Source organism: Ostrea edulis, chromosome 2, assembly GCF_947568905.1.
Source record: "Ostrea edulis chromosome 2, xbOstEdul1.1, whole genome shotgun sequence".
In the NCBI taxonomy this organism is placed as follows: Eukaryota; Metazoa; Mollusca; class Bivalvia; order Ostreida; family Ostreidae; genus Ostrea; species Ostrea edulis.
The window spans coordinates 70,926,760-70,942,412 of NC_079165.1; the positions used below are offsets into that span (position 1 = coordinate 70,926,760).

The 15,653-nt window shown below is 35.8% G+C and overlaps 1 protein-coding gene across 1 annotated transcript in view; it reads right to left on the reverse strand.

Annotated features, from left to right (window-relative positions):
* Window positions 1-15,653, reverse strand: part of LOC125681541 (galanin receptor type 1-like) — an 81,698-nt gene that overhangs the window by 60,676 nt on the left and 5,369 nt on the right. Inside the window, exon 2 of the mRNA XM_048921688.2 lies at window positions 2,813-2,930. Coding sequence (XP_048777645.2) covers window positions 2,813-2,930 — 118 coding nt within the window. The remainder of the gene's footprint in view (window positions 1-2,812; window positions 2,931-15,653) is intronic.

Consider the following 15,653-nt stretch of genomic DNA (forward strand, 5'->3'; position numbering starts at 1 on the left):
GCCGTAATGCTAGGGCTCAAGCAGAGCAAGGATGACCGACTCTGTTGTAATCAACAAATACTTTCATGAACTGCAACCTTTGTTGACAAACCTTGGCTTAAATGACAAACCAAGTCAGATTTGGAATTGCAATGGAACGGGTCGCAGCTTTGAACATAACTCGGTCAGAGTAATTTCTGACAAGAGGTCAAGAAACGTAAGAAAAACGTCAAATTCTAAAACCACACAACCATTATGGCATGCGTTCATGTCCTTGGTTCCTGGATGTCCCCATGTTTGTAGCAAAGGGTAAAATAACTGCCTTGCTTCATGGATTCAACACAGAAGCGCCACCCTCGGAACCATGTGGTCATTACAACTAAATGGTTGGGTGACAGGTGAATTAGGCCATAACTGTTTCTCGGATATATTCCTTCAGCATTGTGGGCCCCAAAGACTCTAAGTCATTATTTTAGACGGACATTCATCGCATAAATCTCTGGGCATATTAGAGAATGCTCTACCAAATTGTTCAACATAGCTTAATCAATTTATGGTGCAGATTGTTTAACGGCTTGTGAACAAATTCCGAAAATTTTGACTTTGATCAAATTATAGCTTATTTGTCCTATTTGTTTGTGTTCTCTTTAATACCTACATTAATTATTCTAAATCTTAAATTTACGTCCCGTATTTTAGCAAAACCCGCGTAGATGCTCTCTTCCTGCAAATACAGTTTCTTTACTTATTCTGTCCTTAAAGAGATATATTATCAATGGCTGACTTCCTTTTAAAACATGAATGAAAATACAAATATCAGTAAGATTGAGTAGCCCAGTAGGTTTGTGTGTCGACTGCTCAATCTGCAAATCGCGAATTCGAATTCAGTAGGAGTTTTTAATTTTTTTTTTTCAGATTGTTTTCTTCTATAAGAGCATTTTTTTTAACTCAAAAAAGTAAATTTGAAAGTTTTCAGTATCAAAATAGCGTTGTACATATCATTCACTTTTCATCCATATCAAATTTCTCTGGTGTAGTAATATATATATTGTACCTTAAGCGGGGGACATTAATTGCAGGAATTAGCTTGTTAATGTATAAAATTTCTGCATTTATAATACATGTATATTACCAACTTAGCTCCTTCCTGGGGCATGAACCCTTGAGTCATGAATTTTACAGTTTGCTAAAGGGCGTATTACATGTATAGCGAGTTTGACATCCTGACGCAAAGAAGGTATGATGCATTTTCAATTAATGGCCAACTTAACCCCACCCTGGGATTTGAACCCACTGATCATGATTTTCAGTGTTTTGGTATATGGCCCATTTCTTAGTATAATCATGCTAATTGTTTGAATGAATAATGTCCTGGAGTAAGAGTGTACATTAATTGTAATGGTTTTGGCCACACCCTTCATGCCCAAGAGAGGTAGAGTTCATGAAATTCAAACTTTATATATTGATATTGGTTAAATTCTCTTAGCCGTTCCAGAGAAGAAGCTGAAAATGTCCAAATGTTTACTACCGATGGACGACTAATGTCGATGGTCAAAACCAGATAGCAATAGGTCACCTGAATGACTCAGGTAACCTGCATGTAAAAGAAAAAAAAGTAGACATTGCAATGCTGAAAAAATTGAGTGAAATAAATCATGTAATCAAGAGAAAGTTTAAACTATAAAATCTTATTATCCGAAGGAAAAGCACGAGGTTTAATTGACTCGCGACAGTAACTGTACATATGTAACAGCTTCCGTACACCGATCCCGATTACAATTAATATCCAAAAAATAGATTCGCAGAAAAAAATCAAGTTATTGATCAAAACCGTGATTAAATATATGAAACTACCATAATTCAATACAATAAAATAATCAATGATGATGACTTTGGATATCCATGTATGTAATTTAGTTTTCTAAAACCATCATAATCGCCCACCTTCTGGCGGTGGATAATAATCAGACTGTGCAACATAGCATGGTTACGTAAACATGGTTACGTTATTGAGGTTGCAAGTTTTCAGTTCGATGGATAATCTTTAATCGATGTTTAAAGGTACGTCGAAACATAAATTTCGTGGTAAAATGTTTCAGAAATGTTTTACATGTACTGTGTTGAATTTTAAAGACGGCGATTTAGAAATAGAGGCTGCAGACCTGAACCATGCGAAGAAAAAACAATTGCCCAATAAATCGAAGGTTTTTATAAGGGGCGAATCTGAAGATCCCACTTAGAGTTACAATTCTACAGTTGTCCTACAATAAAACCACAGATCAGTGCATACATTGCATCAATATTGCTAGCAACTGATAATTACCCTAATATATTATATAAATGAATAAATCCTTAAATCATAATCTTTACATGAAATATCGATTTTTGAATTCAATCAACATGTAATGATTGTGTTAGCAACGACCATAATTGTATGTTTTTCGGATCACCCGTATTTGTAAGGAAATCAAATAGGACAACTTTTAATTCACCCGAGTCAAACAAGTGAACTTTCTCATCAAAGTATGTTCGTCGACGTTGTTTTAACCTTTCCGTTACTTCAACACTTATTTTGTACGAATAATTAGTGACAGATCAACAAATCACTAACTCCATATAAAATATGAATTAATGGATAGCTCAATGCGTTTCACAAAGTCTCCAGAGAGATACACAGTCAGTTTCAATTAGGCTTCTATTGTGTTGTTTAAAATGAAGACCAACAACCATGAACGGGAGTATTCCATGCAACATGCGTTTGAAACATCGATGGCATAGCCTTTTAAGGAGATATTCTTTGTTGATAAGTAAGATATTAGATGGTAATTCTCACCTGTATGCTCGTACCCTTTTAGGATGCACGATGACGAAATATCGATCGAATCCAATGGCCGTCAACGTCATCACATTGACTGACATGAAAACCACCATGAGGTACTGCACCATTTTACCTGAAAACAATAACCTATAAAATATATCGTACCTGGTAGTCATATGAAATTTAAATTTAACGACGAAATTCAATTGCATTTATTGAATGAAAGGTGAAGATAACGAACAGTGACCAATCTCATAACTCCTATAAGCAATACAAAATAGATAGTTGAGCAAACACGGACCCCAGGACACACCTGAGGTGGGATCAGGTGCCTAGGAGGAGTAAGCATTCCTTGTCGACCGGCAACAATGCCTCAATCAAGGATCACCCTACTGTTGTTTAAGTCAGATGGTACATGTAACTTACGGCTCCTCGATTATATCTAAGATACTATTTCAGCATTAACAATGATACTTAACATTTTTCTAGATCTCATAAGCGCTAATAGATCTGAAATGAAGTATGCACATACACAGATGTTTTTGTTATCATCGACTTGGTTTTCAGTCACTGCTCAGAAGTCGATTTCACCTACGGCAGGCAGATTTTCACTAAATTGGTAATTATTTATTCAGACCCTAACGCCTAACAGAACTTTTGCACTAGGTGACATGGCGTGCTGAAATTCCAAGTAAAGTTAAACATCCGTCTTAGTACGTAAATTTCATCATTAGCATTCTGAAAAATATTTGTATCAAGTTTGGTTTGTCACCATTTTAAAGAAGTCGGTACATGTATTCACAGACAGGTATATAGACGGAAGACATGAAAACTCAGTCACCCTTCGGTGGAAGCAAGCTAAAAATATACACGTGATTTAACGAGTCGTCCCGAAAATTTGACAGTCTGGTTGTTCGTGTCGTTGTTCATTTTAGTGCTTTGTATATTTTTTTTGTATTTGACCTTGTATATTGTGACAGACCAGAGAGCTACAGATCCACCCCTTATAAAAATCTTCAATTTACGGCACAAAATAAAGTGTGCACCGTTGAGGTCTTGTATCGATAGAATTTTTTTGATTAAATTTTTGAGACGGCGATGCAAGAATACATCGATATAAGGCCTCAACTGTGCGTATTTTTATGCGCCGTAAATCGGTGGTTTTTGAAAGGGGTGGATCTGTAGCTCTCTAGTCTGTCCCATTACTTTCCCAGGGAGCTGTAGCTAGGCTGATTGGTGACTTGTTCCTCTGTGTTCAAGGAAGACCATTAGAGGAACTTCAGTATGAAGGCAAAAGTATTTATACAAACAAAATACGAAAAATTCATAAGGATCTGTCGGATTAAATACATTTTATGACCAAGTGTTTTTTTCTATAGAAAAGATGATTTCAATATAAAATCATACCCTAACCAAAAAGCGTATCTAATATACTTTATCTTATATTGAAGCCAGAAAATAGTATTTCATGCACAATGAAAATATTCAAAGAAATAAAGAAAAACCCAAGAGAAATGTCCACCGACTAGCTGTCATTTAAAGAAGTCTGAATTAGTATTACTAGAAGATGTATGTACACGATAAATCAATGTATTACATGTCCTGACAATTCTCCAAGGCGGTATACTTGTACGTAAAGTGTCAGACTCACATTACAACCGTTTTATTTCCCCAGAGCAAGTACGTGAAAACCATCAATTCGCAACAAGTAATGTGTTCAATGGGTCAAGAGATATTGCCCAAGTAATCATCATATATGCAGATTTGTTATTATCCACCTGAAGATCCTTCATTTCTCTTTAGTTGCACTTAGAAACATATATCCCGCACTTTTTGCCGCATTTGCCTCATACCCTTAAGCTCCGTATACTCTTTATCAAGCACGTCGTTTTATTTCAACATAACATGAATGACACAAAATTTCAATTTGATAATAACGGAACAACCGGTTGTCCTGAGAGGCACGTTTTAAGTACATCTCTATTCAATAAATGATACGCAGATCTAGAACTCGAGTAGAAAACATTTTCAAAAAAAAAACTGCCAGCACAATGAAATGTTTCTATAACAAGTAATAATGCCCCAAAACGTTTTAGTCTTTTAACTTCGAGATTGCTATTTGTGCATCAAAAGCTGACGTTTAGAATGAAATGGATTGAACGTTAATTTGGGTCATCTAGACTTGTGGTATCTTCTGAGTCAAGGTCTCTCTCTCTCTCTCTCTCTCTCTCTCTCTCTCTCTCTCTCTCTCTCTGGCGTTATGAGAATTTCGAATTCACATAAAACAATGTCAAACATCCTGAAGTTGAAAGTCAAAATCGCGGTAACGTAACACACAAAACAGCCTAGTTTCTTGACTGTAGTTATTTACTGGGTGCATTGTTTATATAAATAATCACATGACAATTCCAACATAGAATCGCTAGTTAGATGTTACACGTCATATTTCCTTGAACGGGTACAAATAATAACACAGTCTAGTAAATTCGTATAGGTTTTCAAATCAAAATGCTATACAACACTCAATTATTTGTTTATAGATTGAGTCATATCGATATTATCTAATTAGCTTGGTGCATATTGATTCTTATTATTGATGCACATTTAATTAATCATAGATTAAATATACATTTATAACCATAGTATTTGATTCATCTCGCATATATAATTTAAACTTTTTTTATTGACAAAGTGAATGAGATCGGACAGCAGGCATAGCCTATTTTAGTCCTCTCACATATATAGATCTATATATAGTCATATATACTTGTAGGGTACATACATGTAAGAACTATTTCATAGAATCGATCTATTATCCAAACATACCTATATGATATATGGAACTGTAAAATTAGATTTCTGGTAATTCAGCTTTTCAATTTAATTTGAGACAAACATTTGAGGTTAAATAATGATAATAGTTTCTAATAATTTAGTGACAGTCTTATATCTAAGACCTACAGTGTGTAAAATTGAATGTACTTCACATGATTAAATATAAATTAATATCGTCATTTAAAGTAATGAAAATTGTTTATATATTGAATGTACATTTGCAGCCATAATGAATGTCAAATAATTTAATTTCAGCTTCAAATAGGAAAAATCATAAACTTATATTTAGAATTCCTACGATTTACCCTAAAGACACGTAGCATCATTTTCAAAGGAGGGGGTAAGTTGGCATTGTCGACAAGTAAAAACAAAAACTCTTAACAGATGTGTTATTTTGTCCAAGCGACAAAATCCGGGCGAAATTGGGGGTCACTAAACATCTTGTTTTCATGTAAAACAAGCATTCTGAGAGTATTGCATGGCAATACATAGTCCCCTACCGGTTGCAAAAATTACTGTACCACAACAATATTTAAAGTTCATTTTGTAGGTTATGGTAAAGGGGAAAATTGGGGAACCAGGATAGGAATGGTTGGAAATCAACTACTATTCCAGTAGAGACTAGACCAAGAAAAAAGACAAATTTATAATTAGGTTTAGGTCTTTAACCAAGTCAATAAACTGTGACATGTAGATGATGTATTCTTGATTCTTATCTACAGAGATAAGAAACTTGGATGTACACTAACAATTCATGCTATTTTTTTTTTACGTCAAAGGGTCATAACTTAATGGAAAATCAACGGACCAAGATGAAATTCGAACTCGATCTATAACTTGTTATGGCAAAGCTATCAAATGAATATCTGCAAGCACAACCAAAACAAGTCCGGAAAACTGATACTTCATGCTATTTTTCTAAGTCCAAAGGCCATAACTAAGTGAAAAATCAACGGACCGAGACGAAATTCGAACTTGAACTTGTTATGGCAAAGCGACATACCAAATATAAAATAAATATCTGCAAGAACAGAGAAAAAAGTGCGGAAAACTGGACTGACGGACAGACAGACGGACGGAGCGCAAACCTAAAGTACCCTCGACTTCGTCGGTAGGGGACTAATTAGCGTAAACTGAGCGGTCTCAATAATGACTGTATGGTTGTTGTTGGAGCAGTTTGTAAAGATTTTCTCGTTGTGTATGGTATCGGTTTAAAGCATGTGCAGAATTCGGTAGCATACAGTTTCCAGGTCACAGCAAAAAAAAAAAAAGAAATTTGAAAACCGAAATACACCCTTTCACTTCCGCACATCATTTTCCGATACAATGATTGATTTTTTTTATGTTTTCCGCCACACTCAACAATTTTGCAGTTATCTGGTGGCGCCCAGTTTTTTTTTTATTGGTGGAGGAGAGAACCAAGATACAATGTACCTGGGAAGAGACCACCGACCTTCCGAAAATAAACTGGGAAACCTTCTTACTTACCTGCCCGAGCGGGATATCGAACCCGCGCCGACCAGAAGTGCGATGCTCTAACCACTCGGCCACGGAGCCCCCCCCCCCCCGATACAATGAAGAATACAGATTGTCACTACCTGCAGTACACTATATCAATTATTTTTCACAAGATACAAGTCTGTGAGGGTTAGATTTGTCATAAGTCATGTTTTCTTGAATTACTATATTGGTAAAGTTCTACAAATTTTAAAAAGAGTTACTGTTGAAATAGTCTCTTTAAAAAGTTGTATACAGTACAAGGATATGTAAACGTTTAAGATTTTACTCACAAACTGAATAAAAATGTGAAGCTTGAACAGCACATAATCATACACACCCGCTACATGTACTTTTTACTACTGCATGACTGGTGGTTACGCTGTCATATTGTAAAACACTGTTATTATATCCATAGAGCAAAATATGAGAGAAGGGTGTGACTGTCCACAATTTATGTCTTCCTTACATTAAAATCGCCTCCCTCAGATCTGATGTTTGTCGCGTGGCGGCCGATGTATCAAAGGAGGAAAAATTGACTATAAATGTCTAATGAAATTTTCTAAAGGCACATCACAAACCAAATTAAAAATTTCTTCAAACGCTTCAAAAGACATTTAAATTACCACACCATATGTGACTTTGCTGTATTTCAGTTTGAATGTTTTTTAATCATATAATTTATTCGATACAGCGTGGTGGCCGCTGTCTCAGAGGAGGAAAACTGAGTATAAACGTCTAATGGCTGAAGGCACACCCACATACCAAAAGAAAACACTTCTTCATTCACATTACTATACCATCTGTGACTTTGCTGTATTTCAGTCTGAATGTTTTTTATTCACATGACTTTCTTCACTTCAAAACAGTTTCCAAGTATTAATAATTACAAACGTCCCGTGGGGATCCGGGTTAGAATAGGTCCTCAGTCCCCCTTGCTTGTCGTAGAAGACGACTAAATGGGGCGGTCCTTCGGATGAGACCGCAAAAACCGAGGTCCCGTGTCACAGCAGGTGTGGCACGATAAAGATCCCTCCCTGCTGAAAGACCGTAAGCGCCGAGCATTGGCCTAAATTTTGCAGCCCTTCACCGGCCGTGGTGACGTTTCCATATGAGTGAAAGATTCTCGAGTGGGACGTTACACAACATACAATCAATCAATAATTACAAACGACAGATTGCAAGATAACGGAATATATATTTTTTTGAATTTAGAATATAATCTTATGGATATGAAGTTTTAGATACATAAATGTTTCTGTACCACAACAACTGAACACGCAGTTTGCTGTGAATGTGTAAACATCACTAGAGGGAACAAAAGCCCGTATAAGTGCGTCGTCCGATGGACTATCCCTCGTGCTCAAACCGACTATCTCAGGTTCATTACACCTTTGAATTTCATACATACACCCATCATTTTAGACAAGAGGCCAGGACCTCTTTAGTTCACGTCTTCACATTTTCGGGACATGTATGGGAGGAACAGGAACACGGTACAATCACTACCTTATTGATGAAGACTAAGATCGGTGTTGATGGTTAAAATGCCGCCCAACGACCCTAACACGGTTTTACTTATGCTACATCACATGGATGTCATATCCATTTATTGTGCACGTTAAATAAAACATACCTTCTCGATAATTAATTGATGAACACATTTTACATATAAAATATATTGTGTTGGATAACAATCTTTTGCGTCGTGGTTGATTCTTCTTTTATTAGGTCAGAATGAAAACGCTACATTATGCCTTACTTTTGTTGGCGCATTTTGGCCGGCCTTATAGAGATTCCATCTGCCTGACAACATAAAAAGTCTAGCAGATACTGGATTCTTGTACATTTATTACTGTATCTCAACAGCAATAACTTTAATGCTTTATATAGTACGTTTTTTATGTGTCAAACTAATAGGTGAACAGAATTCAAATATAATTTACATTTGGGACAGACAATGATTCTCTTTCAAACCTGGTAAGAACAATGAAAAGGCAGTGTAGTCACCGTTGACAAAACGTTCCTGTGGTGGGACTGGAATACTTTGGTTTCTGGGAAGTTTTGTCACCTGTAGGGTATTTTGAAGTACCACCTTTTTCATTTAAATTCAATGAAATCCGCTGTAGTTTTTGTCAAAGAAACGTCTACTGATGACAATGTACATTGTGTCGTAATTCAACTGTTGATTTATTCTGCAGGAAACAACTTCGGGGTTTGGCTAAAGGTTAAATAACTATACATTTGATATGATACAAAATTGATTGAAGCAATGAACTTATAATTCACCTAAGACAAAGATACAAGATTGCTTGTAAAAGACGCAATCAAAGATGTACCGTGCCTTGTTCTGACTGAGGAATGAACTGTCGCCGATAGGTTATTGTTATTAAACTATATCCATTTGTTATTTAACCTTAAATTTATTCATGTATATTTGTATTGAAAGCTAGTTCTAAACATATATGTACAATATTGCTACGCATAGCCGTATGCCCCCCGCCGCCGCAAACAAAAACTTGAGGCACAAAAGTCCCATAACTCCTGTAACATTTTTAGAATCAAAATTGCGGTGGAATATGATCAACTACATATTGTGACTAACAATCCTGCAAAATTTGAACAAAATCCGTACAGGGGTCTCTGGGGAGTTGCACCCACAAAGTGTCCCTATAATGTAGCATGTAAAAATTCAACAAAATCCCTAGTATCAATAATAGCTTCGAAAGAAAGGTTAGCTTATCCACACAACAGCTATGTCTAGTTGTAAAATGTCAGTCTACATCCAGCTGGAAATTCCTCAATGTTCAAAACTTCGGTTGCGAACCCCCTTCACTTCGTTCCAACAGCCAATCTTAAATGCACATTTAAATAGACAACGTTTTATCAACTTTCAAAATGATGACGACAAAACTCCCTAGTCGAACTCTATTTTATATTGCTTATAGGAGTTATGAGATTGATCACTGTTCGTTATCTTCGCCTCTATAGGAGTTATGAGATTGATCACTGTTCGTTATCTTCGCCTCTATAGGAGTTATGGGATTGATCACTATTAGATTCCTCATCATTTCAGGGTTAAGGTTAGATAAAGATTCTCAATAGATTCCTCATCATTTCAGGGTTAGGGTTAGATAAAGATTCTGAATAGATTCCTCATCATTTCAGGGTTAGGGTTAGATAAAGATTCTGAATAGATTCCTCATCATTTCAGGGTTAGGGTTAGATAAAGATTCTGAATAAATTCCTCATCATTTCAGGGTTAGGGTTAGATAAAGATTCTGAATTTTCTGGGTCACTGCCTCCTCATGGTGTGAGTGGCTATCGTCATATTTTGAAATTGTCATATATTCGTCTCAAATGCATTGATAAACAATAAATATTCATTTTAAAAACTTCACTAGGCAATGAAGTGTCGCGGTACATGATGGAATCTATATTGAAAAGGAATATAATCGTCTTTTTTACTTCTGTGCATTGTGAAGGAATATTGCATGCATTATTATAAAAACAATGCAGCTGTCTACCCAAATTGTGAAATTCCCAACCCCTGAGTCAGCTGTTCAGTGTCAAAGGCAAAGCTAAAAAGAAATAAAAGTAACCTTATGGTAAAAATGTATTTATGTTATCTATCTGTATCATTCCTTTCTATGGCTCTTTACAATGCTTATTCCATGACTCCAGATCACTGTGTGCACGAGTAATAACTGAACATCTATAATCAACTCAGGACACGACAAATTCCTTACCTTTTGCTACCCTTTAAATTAGTAATGACTTCCGAATTTGATAACTCTAGCCTGATCCATGTATGCTCGTAGAATTATGACAATCAACTCCAAAGACTAAAACCCAATATCAGAATAGCATGATTTCATTCCTTAAAAAAATCCATCAATAACAAAAAAATAAATAAATAAAAAAATAACACAAATCCCAATAGGAGAAAAAAATCACATTTTTAATCAATTGGATAACCTAGATTAAAGACGTTAAAATTAAAAATCCTAATTTTGTATCTTAATCAAAATTGGTAACCAGCTACTTTGAACTTCTATAAGGCAATCCTAAGTAGATAGAAGAATTTCTTCTATTTCATTTCGTATCACAGGAGAAGTGATCACATTGCATTATTTCCCGCATGATCTTGATAGGAATGTAGTATTGGTCATTAATACCGAAAACTAGACGTGTCGCAAAAACTCGAATGCCCCCGCTGGCAAGAAAGTTTATGTCAAAGGAAACTATGAATACCTTAAACTTTCCTTAGCCCAAAGATCATTACTCTGCCAAGTTATCCAATCGACCCATGACCTGTGTATTCACATGTTATATCCTAAATTTAAATGCAAAATATTCATGTATGACCGAGACAATGAGCGGAAAGTTAAATGTTTGACATTCAAAGTCAAAGTGACTCAACTCTTTCAAATATCATTCGACAAGAATCAAATACAAACTTGATTTGCTTATTTTCAGGACGTATTTATATCCAAAAAATCCAACATGTCGGTGTTTGACTGAGATAAGGAGAGGAAACTATGAATTGTTTGAAAAAAATTTAAGACCAAGGGGCACAACTCCGTCAACAATTATCCAACCAGAACCATTTAAGAATTCTCTTGATGTATCTGTTTACCAAACAGTTGAATATGTGCATCTGTAAAAGATATAATGAACGGAAACTGAATTATGGCGGGAAATGGTATACTATAAGCCCTAGTCATTTTATAGTAGGAGCGTAAAATGTTTATTTATACGATCTATATGTACAAGTACGAGTAAATAAATAATAGAAAGTAGCGAACTATTTTGTTAGAATAAAAGAGCCGTGCACTCCCTCAGCCAAAGGATTACAAATTTGTACTCTGTTTGAGGTAGAACAATATAATTAATTTACTCTGTTGGTTCCTGTAACCTCTAAGAGGGTAGTATTCCTTTACCTCCTACAGGCTCTCTGTTCATGGGAAAATTGAAACCGGTACTTTACTAATCTAAAAACAGATTCCAGATTGATCAATGGCGGTAAATTTCATATACATGTACAAGTACTTATAGGTAATGAAATCAGGGTTGTTTTTTTTCTCCCATTTATCAAAGACTGGTATATGATTAACGACAACAATATACGGCTTTTGCTCCGAAGTATGCACGAGTAACGATTGTTCGACAGTATAGACAAGCAAGTTCAGTCAAGTAAAGTGCCTGGAATATTTTTCAATTAACTAAAAATGATCACGACCTGCATCACTTGCTAAAACGCTGAAGATAAAATATCTCTGCCGAGTTTAATTATTGCTCCTAAAACATTTTTGCTTCGATCAATTACAACGAAGTAGAAATATTTCACTTTCAAGATATCCATGCTTTTATTTACTAAACACACCCAAACCCTTGATTTTAATTATGAAACGTATGTTTGAATCGATACAGTTTCCTCTGAAAAATATTTGTACATTACAGTTTAAACATTACATAAAAGAATAATTCCTTTGATAATGGCTACAAAATGCAAGATTCAAGTTTATTTCGGTCTAAGACAAAATGTAAAAACGTAACAAAAGTATTTAAATGAAAATATCAAAAGCGATTCTTGGCGATTGATTGATTAATTGTATATCGTTTTACGTCCCACTCGAGATTTTTTTCACTCACATGGAGACGTCTGCATGACGAAAACTACAAATAATTTATGTATTTTGCTCACTTCAAGACTTCGTCACCTTTATTGCAACCAAGAGTACATAAACTATTTTCGCAGAGGCATTATTAAGGCTCTTTCAGCAGTAGCAATAGCGCTTTAAATTTCAAAAACATTGCATCACTTTCTACACGCCATTGAGACTGTGTTCGTTAAACCATACTGACTCCGGGAAACAAGTCAAAAAGTCTAGGTCGACATGACATCCGCTTTGTAGATTATAGAACAGTCATTGCGTTACATTATTTTAAAACATTTCTTGGAACACATCCATTAATAATTCAAGGCGCCGTGGAATACAGTATACTAATTTATTTTTGTGAGGTCAATTTTTTAGGTTTGAGAACAAAACTGACGTGTTCTTGTTTGTGGTGGAGTTTTAAGTCTACATGTGTGTGTCTATCAGATTCCACACACGGTACTGCAAAACAATCTTGTAAACTGTGTGTGTGGCGAGAGAAATATACTCATTGATTAGATTGGATGCAAGATTGAAAGTAAATAGAAATTGACCGTTATATATTGCAGGAATCAATTGTAGCGAGATGTTTGTAAAAGTAAACAGAAATTGACCACCACATATTGTAGGAACCGAGTGTAGCGAGATGTTTGTAAAAGTAAATAGAAATTGACCACCACATATTGCAGGAACCGAGTGTAGCGAGATATTTAAGAAATGAATTTAATTTTTGGAAATACATGTACCTGATGGTATGAACTGCGACACTTCTCTCCGGCGCTTCATGAAAAGTACAATGTCATGAAATTCATTCCTTAAATTTACATTCTAATTTCATTTCTGTTGGAATTTCCAGTTGTTCAAAGAGATGTACATATGTACTATATTCACCAAGTAATTCTGAATTCAGACATGCATTGTTTATAACTGCAGAGCGTTCCTTGGGAAATGGCTATCATTACAGTTTGTAAACATATCAAAGTCATTTTCTTTGAAAGGTGAAGATAACGAACAAGTGATCAATCTCATAACTCCTATAAGCAATACAAACTAGATAGTTGGGCAAACACGGACCCCTGGACACACCAGAGGTGGGATCAGGTGCCTAGGAAGAGTTAGCATCCCCTGTCGACCGGTCACACCCGCTGTGAGACATATATCCTGATCAGATAACCGGAGTTATCCGTAGTCAAAATCAGTGTGTCAAGAACGGCCTAACAATCGGTATGAAACACGTCAGACAGCATTTGACCCTATGATAGGTTGTATTGACGAACTAGATCGTTATAATGACCATAGAATTTGCAAACTGCTGACTTCAATCGAGACTGTTGAAACCCCTGTACCATCATTTTGTTTGTCAATAGCTTGCCTCGATTTAAAAACTGACTATACGCAGAACAAGCTCTTGCGTATTGAATCAGTTGGGAGATATAAACACCATGTGCAGGTGATAATGGAATATTGCTACATAAATATGGGAAGTTGACGATGGCGAAGCTGAAATCATTCCGTTTGTCATACAGTTGAGTTCTACAAAAAGCCTTAAAATCACAAATATCTTTTCTCCCGAAACTTTCAATTCAATCAAAATTCAGAAAACAAATTTCAAAATCATCAATACTACAAAAAAAGAAACGAACCCGCCATATGTCCATAGAACAGGGTTTCGATGTTCTAACCTGTTACGTGTTGTTTTCAGGGCACTGACATGATTGTGCTTTAGTGATAGCAAGTGATCTATACCACTGTATGTATTTTTATATCTTGTGTTTTTCGGAACTTTCCTTCGTACGGACCTAATTTCAGTATCTAGTTTGCTCTTGCCTCATCAACATAAAGGTTTTGCGATCAATAATAAAGAAATTTCTTTATCTTTTTTGTTTGATTGAATAAGTGAAGATAACGAACAATGATCAATCTCATAAATTTCATACGGAATACAAAATCAAGAAAAGGGCAAACACGGACCCTGGACATACCCTTGGAGTAAGCATCCCCTGTTGGCCATTAATACCCGCCATGAGCTCTATATCTTGATAAAGTAAACGGATTTAAGCAGTATGTAAAGAATGGTCTAACTATTGGAATGAAACACGCGAGACAGCATTCAACCCAATGATAGGTTGTATTTGCAAAGTAGATATAACGACCATAGATTGTGAAATGCTGACTTTACACGAGATTGTTAAAACCTCTATAATAACATCAACTCAAAACATTTCACTCATATGGAGACGTCACCATTGCTGTTGAAGGGTTGCAAAAGTTAGGCCTATGCTCGGCGCTTATGATCATTTAGCAGGGAGTGGTCTTTATCGTGTTACACCTGCTGTGACACAAGGGCCTCAGTTTTGGCGGTCACATCTGAAGAACCGCCCTGTTTAGTCGCCTCTTACAAGTAAGGGTACTGAGGACCTATTCTAACCCGAATTCCCACGGGACGGCTGTGATAATGTGAATGTTAATTATTTTAAGGTCACCTAGACCGTTGTTACACCCATTTCTAGACATCTCTTGACTTGAGATTGTGAATCGTGTTAAATTCTCTAACCATCGACAAATCGTTTACTATCTATTTGGCAATTCTGTTTATGTTATATTTAGCCAATGGCGAATGAAAAATACTCCGTTGTCTTTGAAAGATGTTCAACACCTAGAGGGACGTCTCCATATGAGTGAAAAATTCTCGAGCGAGACGTTAAGCAAGATAGAATGAATCAATCAATCAATACCTAAAGGTGGTAATCAGAACACTTTCACAGATAATAACGTAACATATTACTTCCACATGAATTAATATCTTTTTAATTTGTGGATTTTACTGCCGTAGAGAAGGGCCAATCGACAACAATGAACAGTTT